The 17088-nt window shown below is 44.0% G+C and overlaps 1 protein-coding gene across 1 annotated transcript in view; it reads right to left on the bottom strand.

Annotated features, from left to right (window-relative positions):
• ORC4 (origin recognition complex subunit 4) overlaps positions 1–17088 on the bottom strand; it is a 111797-nt gene that overhangs the window by 90507 nt on the left and 4202 nt on the right. The window contains exon 2 of the mRNA XM_082262010.1: positions 1654–1729. Within this exon, the coding sequence (XP_082118136.1) occupies positions 1654–1710 (57 nt within the window). The 5' untranslated portion in view covers positions 1711–1729. The remainder of the gene's footprint in view (positions 1–1653; positions 1730–17088) is intronic.

Genomic DNA, 17088 nt, shown 5'->3' with positions numbered 1-17088 from the left:
CCCAGTGACCATGACTGCTTGTCCCTTGTGATACAAATTTTGCATCCCTGCAAAAGTGAATGGGCCGACATAAGCCCAGGCGCCAGGACGCAATTTTTGGTCACCATAGCGACCCGACACCTGGGATTTGTCGAGCCCTGGTTTAGTGTATCTAAATCTCTCTTCCAGGTTAACAACTTTAGACTGCTGTCCAAAGGGGCACTCTGAATGCCTTTATCCAGAGTGGATACAAAACCTTCATTTTTTTTCCCCCTTGGCACTTTCAAGGCAATGTACACAATTGTGTTAAGCTTTATTATAATACATAGTAAAATCAATGAATAAAATTACCGTAAATAACAGCTGGCATTTCTTCACTTGTATCACACAATGTCCATTACACTGTAGCCCAATTTATCATAGGTAAAAATTGTTACTTAGTACTCGATTTTGTTTGCAACATCAACAAGCAACTGTACGGCAGTTTTTTTTTCCTTCTTGTTTTTTGATACTATATAGAATATATGGCATACCCCATCTATCCCCCTGAGGAAGGAGATTTCCTGAAACTTATTGGGTTTGCCCTGGTTAAACATTCGTGAAGACAAAATCAAGTACTATGGAGAAACAGTTTTCACCCATGGACACAGGGTACCATGTAATGGACATTGTATGATATAAAAATAAAAATGCCAGCTGTTATGTAATCCTACACATTTTTACCATTATAAAAAAAGATTGGCAAAATTACCCTTTAAGATAATTTGTGTATGTGTGTATATTGCCTTGAAAGTCATAAGCGAAAAATATAGAGGGTTTTGTATACATTAAATATGGGGTGGCACTCTAATACAGGAGGTGTGTTACTCGCCAAATCACTAGTTGAAAAAATTCTAAAAAAAGAAAACTAATGTAGCCATCACATCAAATGATTGGCAAGCTGCAATATTACATGTTTGGTTTTGGATTTAATATTGCTTTAAAAGAAATCTAAGGCCACAGCATACACTTTCATGTTATAACATCATGATTGTAATAACAATACAAAAAATAGTTATATTTGACAATCTAATGCAAGATTACTTGAAAAATCTCCTTCCATGTTGTGAGGGCTGCCTGTCTGCTAGCCATCTCTTTCCACAACTCCCTGGACAACATATCCCATGGTACCTTGCTACCTGCTGCAAACGTGGTTCCTATACTAAATACACCTTGTGAAACTTCTCCTCTCAGCACCTCTGTAGTTTAGAAGGCAGGCTCTGGTAAATGAGTGACATAGTAGCCCCTAGTCACAGGGCATAGTGACTACGTGTTAAACACCACAAGGAAATAAATGTATGGGGATCTTCAAAGTAATTTCAAAAATCTCAATTTTATTCAGAAAAATAGAGATTAGGCTAGAAATAAGTGAAATGGAATTCGGAATTGAATATGTGATTTTAGATTAGACTATAGATACACCTAAACTATCCAAATTTTAAAATATATTTTTAGGAATTAATAAATCCCACTATAAATAATAGAGCAGAGTTGGGTTTAGTATGAAAATTGGGTGTGTAGAAAAGGCAGGGGCTCCCCACAACTGTGATTTTTGCACTGCACACATTAAGTAGCTCATCCCAGGTAATTCTAACCCTTTACTGTACAGCCGAAAATAATAACTGAAGACCATACCTGAGAAATACATTCTCCTATGGGGAGACTCTTGTCCTTGCTTTTCCGTTTACTCATTACATGAAGTTTGAATGTGCTGCAAGTGAGAAGATACAGTCATTACTACAATATGAAGATTACCACAAAGTATTACAAACAACATGCACCGGAGACTGTTCCTAAAAGACATCTGTACTGAGTGACTTGGTGGCTGCTATTAGTTAGAAGAGAGGTATGGGTTTTTTTTTTTCTTACCTAGGTGGATCTATCACCAGGCGCCACTACACAGAGCCGAGTGATTGATCACCGCCTATCGCTCGGTTCTCACAGCTCTGTGAGCAGAGCGCTGCTGACTGTCAGTCACAGCTCTCTGTTCTGCCCCCTCCTCGATCATAGGAGCGCTGGACTGTGTAGGGGGCAGACTCTGACATTGGCAGAGAGTGGACTTCAGCCTGCTTTCTGCTGAAACGGGTCACAGGAGTGCAAAACAAAGTGCAGTCCTGTGATCCATTGGAGAAGAACAGCCAAACCTACCTCTCCTGTTGGAAAAAAAAAAAAAAATCAGTCTGCCCTGCAAATTCAAGGACCCCCTATTTCTTTTAATAGCCCCAAGCTAGTATATGTATAAGAATTTCGGACTTGACTTGCAGCATGCTTGTTCCCTGCAAAAAAAAAAAAAAAAAATTCCCATAGGAGGGCAGATACAGCAAAGATCTCCTTAAAGCGGAACTTTACCTATAACAACTTAAAAAAATTAGAGGTGCACCGAATGGAAATTTTGGTTTAGAAATCGAAAATGCAGGATGCACTTGGCCGAAAAGTGAAACATAGTTTTTAAAAAATATTTATATATTTTTATATAGAAATTGTATAATAATATTTGGACTTTAATTATCAATTTAAATTTATTGCAGGCCATTATTGGCCACCTTTAGCGCAAGAAAAGCTCAAGAAAAATGTATCCCTTTAAAAAAATCTATGTATGTCTTAACAATGGTCTGTTTGCTTCCGCTGTGGTGTTAAAAATCTTGCTTGCTGAATTTTTGTTTAGTTACAAAAAACCGCACCAAAAAGGTGACTTCCTGTTGAAATGCATTGAAAATGCAGCAAGAACGCATCATTAAAAACGCACTAGGGTTATGTTTTTGATGCGGTTTTTGAGTCACATGACCTATGAAAAACAAACCATGAGCACAATAAAGTCGTGGTAAAGTCGACACACAATCCCAGAAAAATCTCATAGTTACATAGTTACATAGTAGGTGAGGTTGAATAAAGACAATAGTCCATCCAGTTCAACCTGTGTAGGTGTGTGTGACTGTAATCATCTAACATAGCCCTTTATCTCCTGATCCTTGAGATGTAAGTCTAAGAGTCTTTTGAAAGTCACCATACTACCCGCAGAAACCACCTCTTGTGGTAGACAATTCCACAATCTTGTAGCCCTAACAGTAAAGAACCCCCCACGTTGCCTGAGGTTAAAACGCTTCTCCTCTAATCGCATTGTATGTCCTCGAGTCCTCATGCAATTCCTTCGAATGAACAGCTTTTTTTCTAAGCTGAGATCCCCATTAAGATATTTATAAATTGCTATCATGTCCCCTCTCAGACGTCTCTTCTCCAGGGAAAATAAATCGAGCGATTGCAGCCGCTCTTCATAGGTAAGGTCCTCCAATCCCCTAATTAGTTTAGTTGCCCTTCTCTGGACTCTCTCCAGCTCCAACACATCCCTCCTGAGGACTGGCGACCAGAACTGGACAGAATACTCCAGATGCGGTCGGACCAGAGTTTTATAAAGTGGAAGGATTATAGTCTTATCTCTGGAATACATCCCTTTCTTTATGCATGCTAATATTCTGTTGGCTTTGGAAGCTGCCGCTTGGCATTGCATGCTGTTGCCTAATCTATCATCAACCAAGACTCCCAGATCTTTCTCCATTTTTGAGTCCCCCAAGGGTTCCCCTCCTAACATGTATTGTGTTTTTATGTTTTTGGTCCCCAAGTGCAAAACCTTACACTTCTCCACATTAAACCTCATTTGCCATGTCGTTGCCCACTCCGTAATTTTGTCCAGGTCATTCTGTAGGATATCTGCTTCATGCTGTGCAGTTATTGCCCTGGCCAATTTTGTGTCATCTGCAAAAATTGATAACGAACTACTGATCCCGTCCTCAATGCTGTTTATGAATAAATTGAACAAGGTTGGTCCCAGGACTGAGCCCTGGGGCACCCCGCTTACTACCTCAGCCCAGTCTGAGTATGCGCTGTTTATTACCACCCTTTGGACACGGCCTTTTAGCCAGTTCCGTATCCAAGAGCAAACCCTGCTGTCGATACCTGCAGACCTTATTTTATAAATTAAGCGCTTGTGGGAAACTGCATCAAACGCCTTAGCAAAATCCAAGTACACCACATCCACTGGTCTGCCCCTATCTAGCTCACAGCTCACTTCCTCGTAGAATGCTAAGAGATTGGTTTGACAAGAACGCCCATTTGTAAACCCGTGTTGGTTACTACTGATGATGTTGTCTTTAGCATACTCTACGATATAGTCCCTTATCATCCCCTCCAGAAGTTTACATACTATTGATGTCAAACTGACAGGCCTATAATTTCCCGGGATATGTCTCTGGCCCTTTTTGAATATCGGAATCACGTTAGCCTTCCTCCAATCCCCTGGTACATCTCCTGTCCTAATACTGTCAGCAAAGATTAGGAACAGTGGTCTAGATATAACCATACTGAGTTCCTTGAGCACTCTCGGATGTACGCCATCCGGGCCTGGTGATTTGTTTGTGTTAAGTTTATCCAGTCTTTCCCTGATTTCCCCCTCTGTTAGCCATAGTGGCAAGTCCTGTGTATTACTACTAACCATACAGTCATGGTCAGTGTACCCCTCCTTTTCCTGCGTAAAGACTGACGAGAAAAAAGCATTCAGCACGGTTGCTTTTTCAGTGTCCTCTGTAACCATCCTCCCATCATCGTTAATTATGTGTGCAATATGCTCTGCCCTAGTTTTTTTGCTGTTGATATATTTAAAGAATTTCTTTGGGTTTTTTTTACTATCCTCCGCTATTTGTCTCTCAAAGTTGATTTTAGCCATCTTGATTTCGTGTTTACACTTCTTATTTTCCTCCTTGTATTGCTGGAAGGCCGATACTGTGCCCTCTGATTTATATTTCTTGAAGGCCAATTTTTTTCCCCTAATAGGTTTTTTAACGCTACGGTTTAGCCAGCCAGGTTTGGCTTTGTCTCTTCTAAATTTATTCCCCATAGGAATGCACTGCAAGATGCCTTTGCTTAATATGTTCCTAAAGCATTCCCATTTTTCCTCAGTGGTCAGGGATCCCAGGGTTTGGTCCCAGTTTACCCTTTCCATCATTGAGTACAATTTTGGAAAGTCTGCCCTTCTGAAGTTTAGGGTTCTTATGTTCCCCACTTGCCTTTTTATATTGTTATTTATACTAAATGTGATCATCCTGTGATCGCTAGAGCCCAGATTGTCCTGGACTCCTACCTCCGAGATTATGTCTGGGTCATTAGTGATCAATAGATCCAGGATTGCATTCTCTCTAGTAGGAGAATCCACCAACTGTGACATGTAGTTATCCTGTAAGGTTTCCGTGAATAGACGGGCCTTATGCGAGTGTGCAGTCCCCTCTTCCCAGTCAATGTCGGGATAATTGAAGTCCCCCAATATGATGACTGATCCCAGTTTTGCCGCTTTACCTATTAGTGCTAAAAATTCCAGCTCTACCTCCTCCCCTTGGTTAGGTGGCCTATAGCAAACCCCCACAACTACTTTTCCCTTATCTTCTTCCCTATCGAGTTCAACCCACACAGATTCTAAATCCATGCTCATCCCATCCGTAATGTCACTCCTTTCTAGCACCTTTATATTGTTCTTGACATAGAGACATACCCCTCCCCCTCTTTTTCCTACCCTGTCCTTCCGGTACACAGAATACCCTTGGATATTTGCCAGCCAGTCATGTGAGGGGTCGAACCAAGTTTCTGTTATTCCCACAAGGTCTATGTCCTCCTCATGTACTAACATGTCCAACTCATCCATCTTATTAGCTAGGCTCCTGGCATTAGCATATACCCCTCTTAGTTTTACGGAAGTTAAACGTGATTGGCGGTTATGTTTATTTTTGTTTGGTCTGCTGTTTTCCCGCACAGACCCGCCAATTGATGTTGTTGACCTAATGTCGCTGCTGACCCTACAACTGCCTTCAGTCCTCTGCTCCCTCCTGACTGATTCTACTTCTGAGCCCTCCCCCCCGTCTCCTAGTTTAAAAGCCCCTCCAACTCGGTGGCCATCTTTCTCCCCAAAAGAGCTGTACCGTCCCCATTAAGGTGCAGCCCATCCTTACTAAAGAGCCGGTAGCCGACTGAGAAGTCAGCCCAGTTCTCCAGGAACCCAAACCCCTCCTTCCTACACCAATTCCTCAGCCACTTGTTAACTTCCCTAATCTCCTTCTGCCTCTCTGGTGTGGCTCGAGGTACAGGCAGTATTTCAGAGAAAACCACCTTGGAGGTCCTTTTCCTCAATCTATTACCTAAGTCCCTGAAATCGTTCTTAAGGATCCTCCACCTACCTTTAACTTTGTCATTAGTGCCCACATGCACCATGACCGCTGGGTCATCCCCAGCCCCCCCCATCAATCTGTCTGCCAGATCTGCGATGTGCCGAACTCGGGCGCCCGGTAAACAACAAACTGTTCGGTTCACGAGATCTTTTTTACAGATTGCCCTCTCTGTCCTCTTGATAATTGAGTCCCCAACTACCACAACCTTTCTAACCTTTCCTGAGTTATGGCCCCCCTTCTTCCTGGAGCCGTCCCTCCCCTGGCAGCTGGGGGAGGGCGCATGCTCCAGCTCTACCACCCCTGAGTTGATATCCCCCTCAACCTGCAACTCGGCAAATATGTTAGGGTGTACCAACTCAGGATTGGCCTCCCTGACTCTCCTCCCCCTAACATTCCTAACAGTCACCCAACTGCGTACCTCTGCTGCTTGCGTCTCCTCTATTCCTTCCTCCTCTATGCTGACCCCTGCCAGCGCCTGATGGGTAAAGTCCAAGCTCCTTTCCAGGTTGTAGATGCCACGCAGTCTTGTCACTGTGCTCTCTAGATCCACGATGTGGGCTTCCAGAGCAACAAGTCGCTCACATCTTGCACAGCAGTATTCGTCCTCGATTGTTTCATCAAGGAACGCATACATGCCGCAAGAAGTGCACTGAGTGGCATCCCCAATCCTGTCGGACATTATTACCCACTACTCTATGGGGATAATATTAACGACCTGCTCTTCCTTACCTACACTACCTCTAACTTCCCTGGTACTAAACCTGGGGTACCCACCAGTCGCTAATGCCCTCACCAGTCCTAGATACTCACCAGTCGCAAGGATACTCACCAGTCGGTAAAAATCTCGGTAAAAATGTTGCATAATCACTTTAACAACGCGTACATTTTTTGGCGCCATTATCGGCACATTTTTCTCTTATCGGCAAAATACTGATATTTCGGTGCATCTCTAAAAATAATGTTCACTAGCAAGGAACATACATTTCACATTAATAATTATGCTTCCAAAATTAGTGTGTGCTGTAATTTGCCTCCAGTATTGCTTCTGTTTCTTTTTGGAGGCTGCCATTTTGCTGAAGCCCAGAGCCGCTCAACAGCATTAAATCATAAAGCAGAACTAAACCCATCGATTTAACCACTTGCCCACGGCTCACATTGAGCGTACTGCGGCAAAGTGGCACGATTCCGTCCAGCGACGTAGACCTACGTCGCTGGACTCCTCCCCTGGCCCGCGCTCCCGCTGTTTTCATTCAGAGCGGGAGTCGGGCCAGGGGAGGAGCAGCGGCGATCGTCGCTGCTCAGCCCCGATCGTCGGGGAATCGAGTGAGGAGATCCGCCCGCCTGTGTAAACAGAGCGGGCGGATCTCCTAAGTGACAGGGACTGACAGATCGGAGTGTTCAGCATAGCTGGACATCCGATTTGTCCCTGTCTCACAAAGTCACCTCCCCCCACACACGTCAGTAAGCACCAGGCATACATTAACCCCTCCCTCTCCAATAAAATTAACCCCTTCCCTGCCAGTGTGATTTTTACAGTAACAGTGCATATATATAGCACTGATTACTGTAGTAATGTCACTGGTACCCCCAAAAGTGTCAAAAATGTCAGTCAAGGGTCTGATCTGTCCGCCGCAATGTCGCAGTCCCGCAAAAAAAAAAAAAAAAACGCAGATCACCGCCATTACGCGTTAAAAAAAAAAAAAAAACACCAAAAATGATAGAAATCTTTCCCTTAGTTAGTAAACGCAATAACTTTTGCGCAAACCAATCAAAATACGCTTATTGCGATTTTTTTTACCAAACATAGGTAGCAGAAAACAAATTGGCCAAAAATTTAAAAAAAATTAGATTTTTACATTTTTTTGGGGGGGAATTTCAAATAAAAAAAATGTTAAAAATATTGTTATTTTTTCAAAATAAACGCTCTTTTTTTGTTTATAGCGCAAAAAGTAAAAATCGCACAGGTGATCAAATACCACCAAAAGAAAGCTCTGTTTGTGGGGAAAAAAGGACGTAAATTTTGTTTGGGTACGGCGTCGCACGACCGCGCAATTGTCAGTTGAAGTCGCACAGCGCCGAATCGCAAAAAGTGGCCTGGACGGAAGACAGCAAAATCCTCCGGTGGTAAAGTGGTTAAAAGTTTCAAAAAAAAAAAAAAAGTTACATTCCTGGAATGTGGGGATTGCTAACTGTCACATTTGATGGTGTCCTCAACCAAACTGCCAAACCATCAAATAGCTGGTGTCATAAATGATCACATGAGCAGCATCATGGCCATAGCAGATAAAACAGAAGCAACTTCCTTGGCTGTAAAGAATAGGAGGGTTTCATTTCACTTCAAGGCTGTCAGCAAATTGGTCTCTACAAACTTGGCAGTGCCTAAAACTAGAGAACTTACCATGTGTAGAACAGGGTGAGACAGTGTATTACTGGATTTTAAACAGCATAGACACCTATTTTTAATATGTTTTACATAGCTATACCTGCAAAAGGGGCCAGCCCCGAAGTGATCTCACTAAAGTTACACTTTAAAGTAGAACTATAGGCAAAACTTTCTTTTTTAATTTGATGGACAGGGGTTATAGGCCTCCCTTCCTCAAAACAAGAAGTGAGGAAATCCCTGCAAATTATTGAAATTCCTTGGGGACTCCCAGGAGACCAGAACTAGTGTCACCAACGGAAGATTTCCCTTCTATTACTTTTCTAAGTACAACACAAAAAACGACAGTTAGAACAAATGGTAGGAACTTTCCACGACTGCAACACTTGCGAGATGAGAGGCTCCACCCTACAGGAAACACAATCAGTTCACAGCTGCCTAAAGGGCCCCACCCTTCCCCCTCTCCCTCAGTTGTAAAGTAATTCTCCCAACCGATCCACAAGGGGTATATATTCACTTAGGTACTCACCACCTATTGTTTACATTCTTTCCTCCCCCTTAACTGGGTGGGAAGTAGGCCTGCCATCCTGGAAGGTTCGTAGAAACACTGTTACCGTTAGGTCTAACCGTAGGTTTTCACCTCTCACCTTCCAGGACAGCAACTACCGAGAGAATACAGGCATACCCCGTTTTACGTACACTCACTTGACGTACACTCGCGAGTACGGACATGCCCCGAGAGTGTACGTAAAGTGCCTCGCAAGTACGGACGTTCCGACATTCCCGCGCCGCGCAGCCGCAGTATACCCTGGAGGTGCGAGAGGCCAGGTTCCTGCCCAGAATACGCCCACAGACAGCTCGCCGCGCAGCCGCAGTATACCCTGGAGGTGCGAGAGGCCAGGTTCCTGCCCAGAATACGCCCACAGACAGCTCGCCGCGCAGCCGCAGTATACCCTGGTGTTGCGAGATATGCCCACAGACAGCTTGGAGTTGACCACCAGCCATCCGTGAGTTGCCTGCCAGGTTACATAAGCCGAGCCCATAGAAGCCTTTACCTCCATTACTTGTGCCAATGTTAAGAAGTTGGAAACAGCTGTGTGTATTTGTGGCTCTATGTTCTAGGCTGTGCTATGATAAGGTGACCACTTTTTGAAAATCAAATTCAGGGAGACCCTACTGACTGCACCCAGTTTTTTTTTGGGGGGGTGGGGTAGGTTTGAGCAGAGGGGCTTCTTTAATGGCAGCATGTGAAGTGCACCACGCCAACAGTTGGGTGTGGCCAAACTGGAAGGGGCTTAAATAGGTATAGTTTGATAACACCTAAGCCTACTTTGCTCTGGGATGGGAGTGCAGGCCAAGGTGTGCACTGTGGGTCCCTGTCACAAGCAAGGGCAAGGCAAGCTTACAATTTTTTTTTTTAATACTGTTCTGTATTATGTTTATTTTAGCTATCAATGCATTATTTATATCAGTTATGCCTCTAAATGACTATTGGAATGTAGTACATGCATTGAGAAGTGAAAAAAGGTATTGCTTCACTTTAAGTACATTTTCGTTTTACATACATGCTCCGGTCCCATTGCGTACTTAAAAGTGGGGTATGCCTGTAATCAAGTAACCGCAGGCCTACCTTAGGGTGGGACCACCACCAACAAGATACTCCTTCAAATGCAAGGTTTTGCAGCGTGTTTTACCTCCACTCCTTAATGACTGATTAAGCTGCCCAAGAGGCTGGTCAGCAGGTTTACGCCACCAATCCCCTGCCTTCTCAGTTTCGGATGTAGGATCTATGTGGAGTGGGTTCTTAAAGATAGAATTTGAAAACCTGTGAAATCCGAAGGTTAACAAGGTTGACTGTTTCAATGATCTAGCAATCGTGGCCTATCATCCCTGTACCACTTCTTAGGACCACTAAAAATAACTAAATCCTAGACTTTCTCTGTGAAACAAGAACACTACATTGATCAACAAAGAGGATCTGGCTTAAACACTACTCTGTCCACGAGAATGATTTAAAAAGAGGCTCCCTAAAAGACAAAACTTGCAGGTCCCCTTGAATTTATTATTAAATTTTTCAGAGTGATGGGTAAAGGAAAGCCCACCTAAGGGAAATCGGTTAAGAGAAGGTTATTCCCTGGGCTCAGAAAGCTGGACAGGTATGTACCCAAAGAACACCAAACTTATGACTTCCCTCACATCTGAATACTGGCATGACAGTTAAAATGCTCTATATACCCAAAACTCCCTATACACCTGCACGCAAATGCAATAAAATTAAGCTGAAAGGATCTTGGTAAAAGAATCATTTTAACCATTCCGTAGAGATCAGGTGTCCTACGTGATGTATAAAACAATCCACTCCAAAACCATTGGGTGCCTTTTGGTACTGATGAAGAACACATTAAGCAGATCCCTACTTCAGATTAAGTCCATAGCAGTAGCAGAACACTCACATTGGCTTGCTTCGACCAGTTATGCTAAGAGGATGATATGAAGGACACATATAGAACTGTAAACCTATTGAGTTGGGTATAAGGGTCAGATAAATTCTGATACTGCATCCTTAGGCCATAATACTCCTATGAACAAGGTTCTTAAAGGAGATTTTACAACCTTCTTCCAGTGTCCTACAACCCTACCAGGTTTAAAGCAGAGGGGATGCATCTGGCATGCCTGAATGTAAGGGACTGAATTTTCTGACATCTGAAGTTTCTGCAGTCAGAACTCCTCGCCCCTCCGTGTACAAGGGAAAGTAAGATCTGAAATAAAAAAGGGATACATGTATAACTAATATCACAAAATATAAAAGATCATAGATTGTGTGTTACTGATGCACAGCACCAGAAAATAGATGTAGACAAAGGATATAAGCATAGACAACAATGTTATGTATTTCATAATTGCAGCTAAATAGACCAACAAAGAAAAGACACAACATGAACTTCAATGTCGTATATTTCAAAAGTGCAACAAGCCATGGCTATATAATAAATATAAATAGGAAAGACACAAACTGTCTTCACTGTTGAGTATTCTGAAGTGCAGCCAAATGTAAAACAGAAAAGACAAAAAACTTCAATGTGTATTTCTGAAGTGTAGCAAGATCAGCAATTTAACCAATATAAAGACAGAAAGACACAAACTTCAGTGCTGTGTATTGCTGCTGCCTGATGGGGTATAGTCATGTAACCAATATTAAAAACAGAAAAAAAATACCAACAACCTTCCAAGCTGTTAATTCCAAATGAGCAATAGGATACAGTCGCATAACTAAAATGACTGGAAAAGAAACTTGAAAATTGTGCATTTCAGATTCGCAACAAAGGTACAGTCATAACAGAAAGACACAGACCACCGTCAACGTTGTGCATTACTGATTAGCAACAGGGTATAGTCATAGTAACATTTCTGTTGGTCATAATAAAATGTAAATGTTGTGCATATTTGATTAGTAACTGGGTAGTCATAACAGAAATGTTACTAGCAACATTTAATGTTGCACATTTCTGATTAGCAACACGGTACAGCCATATAACCAACAGAAATGTTAAGCATTTCTAAAGTGCAAAAAAATAAAAGGTATGATAGAAAGACACCCACAACCTTCAATGTTATGTATTTCTAATAGGCAATAAGAGCCATAACCAAATTGAACAGAAAAGACACAAAAACTTCAATGTTGCATACATCTGATGCTCAACAAAGCACAGTCCAACCAGAAGACAGACAAGTTAGTATTGTGTACTTCTAATGAGCAGCAAAAAAACAGAAAAGACACAAATAAACTTCCACATTGTGTGTTTATGATGTGCAGCCAGACAATGCATGAAGTCAGTCACAGTGTATTCAACTAAGAAATACCCAGCAAAGGGCAAAATCTATTGGCGCTTTTCCACTGCATGGAACCGAACAGTACGGCTCTCTTAAACAGTACCACCTCGGTTGTGGTTCCAACAGGGCCATACCGATACCATATCCCACAATCCTTTGCATGCAGCCTTGACTGTCACTACTAGCCACTGATTGGTCAGAGAATCGTTGTTATCCGACACACTTAGTACTTTAGTGGAAAAGCAAACCGTACCAAACCGCTCCAACACCGTACCATGCGGTACCATGCAGTGGAAAACCAAACCGAGCCAAGCAGGACCGAGTGGAGCCGAGCCGATACTTGCAGTGGAAAAGTGCCAAATCATAGGCCAAGCCTGGACTCTAGATACTAAACCTTCATCCACCAAAGAACCAGGGTAGTTCACAATATTGGAAGTGTAAGGTGGGTGCATACACCACGGTAGTATTAGCTGTTTCCTACCACTTTATGGAGTAGGTGTAGTTAGCCAACACACAGGTGGAAGCGAGTCCAAGTCTCCCAGCCTCTAAGGTCTTAACAAGCACAGACCTAGATATCAATTAGGTCAGCGCGCGGGAGTCATTTTCCAGCAAGTAACTCTGAAGGTCCGCCGGACCTTCAGAGCGCATGCGCCGCTCACGTCTGCGGCTGCATGCAAGGCAAATATCTCCTAAACCGTGCAGGTTTAGGAGATATTAATTGTACCTACAGGTAAGCCTTATTATAGGCTTACCTGTAGTTAAAAGTCCCAAAAAGCGGTATACTACCGCTTTAATTTTGCAATATCCACAGCATCTCCTGAGGTAAAAGGAAGCTGTGGACATTGGTTTAGCTGAAGCTTCTCGGTTATTTGTTCCCAAGTATAAGGGAAAGGATAGTACCACCCTGTTTCGAAGGAGGGAGTCGAAGCCCAGGAACCACCTGGCTGCTATTAAGGATCCTGCTGTTATTTCCCAAAGCAAAGCGAAGTACTTAGCACTGTTGTCTCTCCCGTTTACCACAGCCACAGGGCTTGCTTTTCTATCCTTAAGGTCACATGAGGAGGATAGCGGCCAAAAATCACACCCATTTCGAGTTACTGTCCCAACTGGGCAGCTAAAAAATTAGGCTGGGGGGGGGGGGGCAGGTGGTTGGCAGACAGCATTTCTCCTCTTCTGCTATCCCTCATAGGGAACGCTGCCCTTTTCTGAACTCCCCTTGAGAAAAGGCACTTACCTGGCCCTGACTTGCCCGCCTGTGCTGCCCTTCCTTTCTCCTTCCCCATGAGGTGGTTCCAGGCAAACTTTGGCTGCTTACAGCCCACTGGCTTCAGTATCACTGTAGTCCTAAGCCCTCCTCCCGTAGCCACACGAGTCTGGCGTCTCCTCAGGGGCTTACCTTTATTCTGGGTTGTGCTGTGCTCTGCCTCGAAACTCTGGCTTTACAGAGAGGCTTGGAGCACAATGAGTTCACCCCTCGTCGCTGCTTACGTTATCTGGCAGGCTCTTCACAGCATTGAGCTCTCTGTATGCAGGGGGAGGACAGGAGGAGACGGGAGCTGCTGAGCAGAGTACAAAGGCGGGGGACCACCACACTGTACCCGAACTGCCTGTACCACATCATGGAGGTGACCTGGGAGAAGCTTGAGGCATGCAGGTTAGTGCTGCCCACACTGCCATTCCTAGACCTGCCTCACAGTGGTACCATCTGACTCTTGATAATAAAAAAAAAAAAACTAACGTTTCGCTGTGGGAGAAACACAATCAATACTGAGGGACAAGGGAAGAATGGGGCATTTGAAGCATCTGTGAACTAAATGTGTTTCCTGTAGGGTGGAGCCTCTCATCTCTCAGGTGTTGCGATCCTTGTAGGTAAGAGGAGAAATTTGGGTTTTACGGTCACTTTCAAAGACAACGATAAACAGGACAACTAGAGAGGGTGACTCTCCTTAATAGGGGCACAGATAGCAATAAATGTGACGGGTTCTAATGCTTTTCCGCTCTATCCAAAAATTAAAAAAAGTTTTGCCTTTAGTTATAATTTAATAAGGTGACTGGGGATTGTCTGGTCACCCAAAGAATCTTAGCACATGCCTTGTAGAAATGTAAACTAGCTGGCTTTGCCAAAACAGACTCCCAGGCTAGACTTCCCAAGGCTGCCAACCTCTAATCTACTCTTCTATTCAATGGAATGCTTCACACCTTTTCCAATAATCACAGCCAGCATTGAGTATCTAAATAGTGTCTGGATAGTTGACTTTATTTGCCACTTACCAAATTGTTCATTCACAGCAAGGGCTACTAGAAGGGCCAGTATAGAATCTAAAAAGGATTTAGATTTAGACAAGTCTGCATGAACATAAATAAATATTGAGGTCTAACTTCCCAGAGTTTATTTTTCATCATGGCTTGAGAATTTCACCCTAATTTGCTGTGTAAAGGTCTCTGGCTTTCTATAAACCCCTAATCCTGAGTCTGGGACTCCCCTGGCCTGGGTATCCTAACCCCATCAGTCAGTCTCTCCGAACACTCAGTCCTCCTGTATGAGGTGTCTGAGTGACAGAAAGAGCACCCAGTCAGTGGGACACGCCATACATGGGACTATAATACACACCTGGGCAGGAGGTAACCTGACCTCATCTTAAAAGATAGATGTCAGTGCAAGGTTCTCAGTGCCCAGTCAGAGCTGAGTAAGCAAAATGAGTGTGGGGCCCTCCATGCCCAGTCAGCCCTGGGTCCTCAGTGCCCAGTCACTGTAAGATCCTCTGCATCCAGTCAGTGAGTGGAGTCCGGGTCCTCAGTCAGAAGATGAATTTGGAATCCTCAGCCCAGTCAGGTACGGGTCCTCAGAGGTCATGCTGAATGGGGCCGTCCCTGCTCAGTCAGTGAGATGAGTTCAGAATTCCAAGAGGTTAGTCAACCTCAGGCCCTCAGAGCCCAGTCAGAGCTGGGTCCTTAATGTCCAGTCACCGTGAGGTCCCCTGAGCACAGAGAATGAATGTGGAATCCTCAGAGCCCTGTCAGCCCATGCCCCCAACACCCAGTCACTGTGAGGCCTTCGGTTCCCAGTCAGTGTGATGAATGTGGAATCCTCAGATCCAAATCAGCATGAGGTCCTCAGTGCCGAGTCACTGTGGGGTCTTCTGCGTCCAGTCAGTGAGGGGAGTCTGGGGTCCTCACTGAGCAGGCAGCGGGAGGAGTGAAGAATCCTCAGAGCCCAGTCAGCACTGGGTCCCCCACACCCAAAGCCAGGCTCTCTATGCCCAGTCAGTGAGGAGCCCTCCATGAGTGGAAGTCAGTGCTTCCAGAGTCCTCAGCTCTTGGTGTCTACAGCTCCCTGTCAGTGAGTGAAGTCAGGGGAGAACAGCTCCTAGTCAATGTGGAAGGCGTAGTATTCTCAGTGAAGCTCTCAACAAATGTTCTCAGTCATTACAGTACACCCGTGCCCAAAAGTTTTGAGAATTACACAAATATTTTTCACAAAGTCTGCTGCTGCAATGTTTTTAGATCTTTTTTGTCAGATATTACTATGGTATAATTACAAGCATTTCATAAGTTTTTATTGACAATTACATTAGGTTTATGCAAAAAGAGTTATTAGCAAAGCTGACCCTTCTTTTTCAAGATCTCTGCAATTCGCCCTGGCATGCTGTCACTCAAATTCTGGACAACATCTTGACTGATGGCAGCCCATTCTTGTATAACCAATGATTGGAGTTTGTCAGAATTTGTGAGGGGGGGGGGATTGGGTTTTGTTTTCCCGACCCTTGAGGATTGACTACAAGTTTTCAATGGGATTAAGGTCTGGGGAGTGTCCTGGCCATGAACCCAAAATGTTAAGGTTTTGTTCACCAAACCACTTAGTTATCACTTTTGCCTTATAGCAAGGTGCTCCATCATCCTGGAAAAGGCAAAATTGTGAGTGAGCCCACTACCTTAGCTGAGAAGCAACCCCACACATGAATGGTCTCAGGATGCTTTACTGTTGGGCATGACACAGAACTGATGATAGCGCTCACCTTTTCCTCTCCAGAGAAAATGACTTCATCCCAGTCCAATCCCTGTACCTTGTGCTGATATAAGTCTGTCTCTGATGTTTTTTCCTGGAGAGAAGTGGCTTCTTTGCTGCCCTTCTTGACACCAGGCCATCCTCCAAAAGTCTTCTCCTCCCTGTGTGTGCAGATGGACTCGCACCCACCTGCTGCCATTCCTGAGCAAGCTCTGCACTGGTGGTGCCCCCATCCCACAGCTGAATCAACTGTAGGAGATGAACCTGGTGCTTGCTGGACTATCTTGGGCGCCCAGAAGCCTTCTTCACAAATAGTGGAAATGTTTTTTATGGGATTAAGTTCATTTTTATGGAAAAGAGGGACTGCAATTAAGTGCAATTCATCTGATCACTCTTTATAACACTCTGTAGTATATGCAGATTGCCATCATAAAAACTGAGGCAGCAGACTAAAGGCCCGTACACACGTACCGATCGTCGGCCGAACGATCGGCCGTCCTTTGTCCCCGGGCTGTCGGTGTCTGTTGAAAAGTGCAAAAGACTGCACAAGAATTTTGTCCGCCGACTACAGCCGACTGCAGAAGTGATGTCATGTGATGGTTAACTTTCCCTGTGTTTTTCCTTTTCTGAGCATGCCCAGTCTTGCA

Source organism: Pelophylax lessonae (assembly GCF_965119305.1).
Source record: "Pelophylax lessonae genome assembly, chromosome: 6".
Classification (NCBI taxonomy): domain Eukaryota; kingdom Metazoa; phylum Chordata; class Amphibia; order Anura; family Ranidae; genus Pelophylax; species Pelophylax lessonae.
Note: the sequence above shows the minus strand (reverse complement) of the source record. Positions and strands in the feature narration are given on the sequence as shown.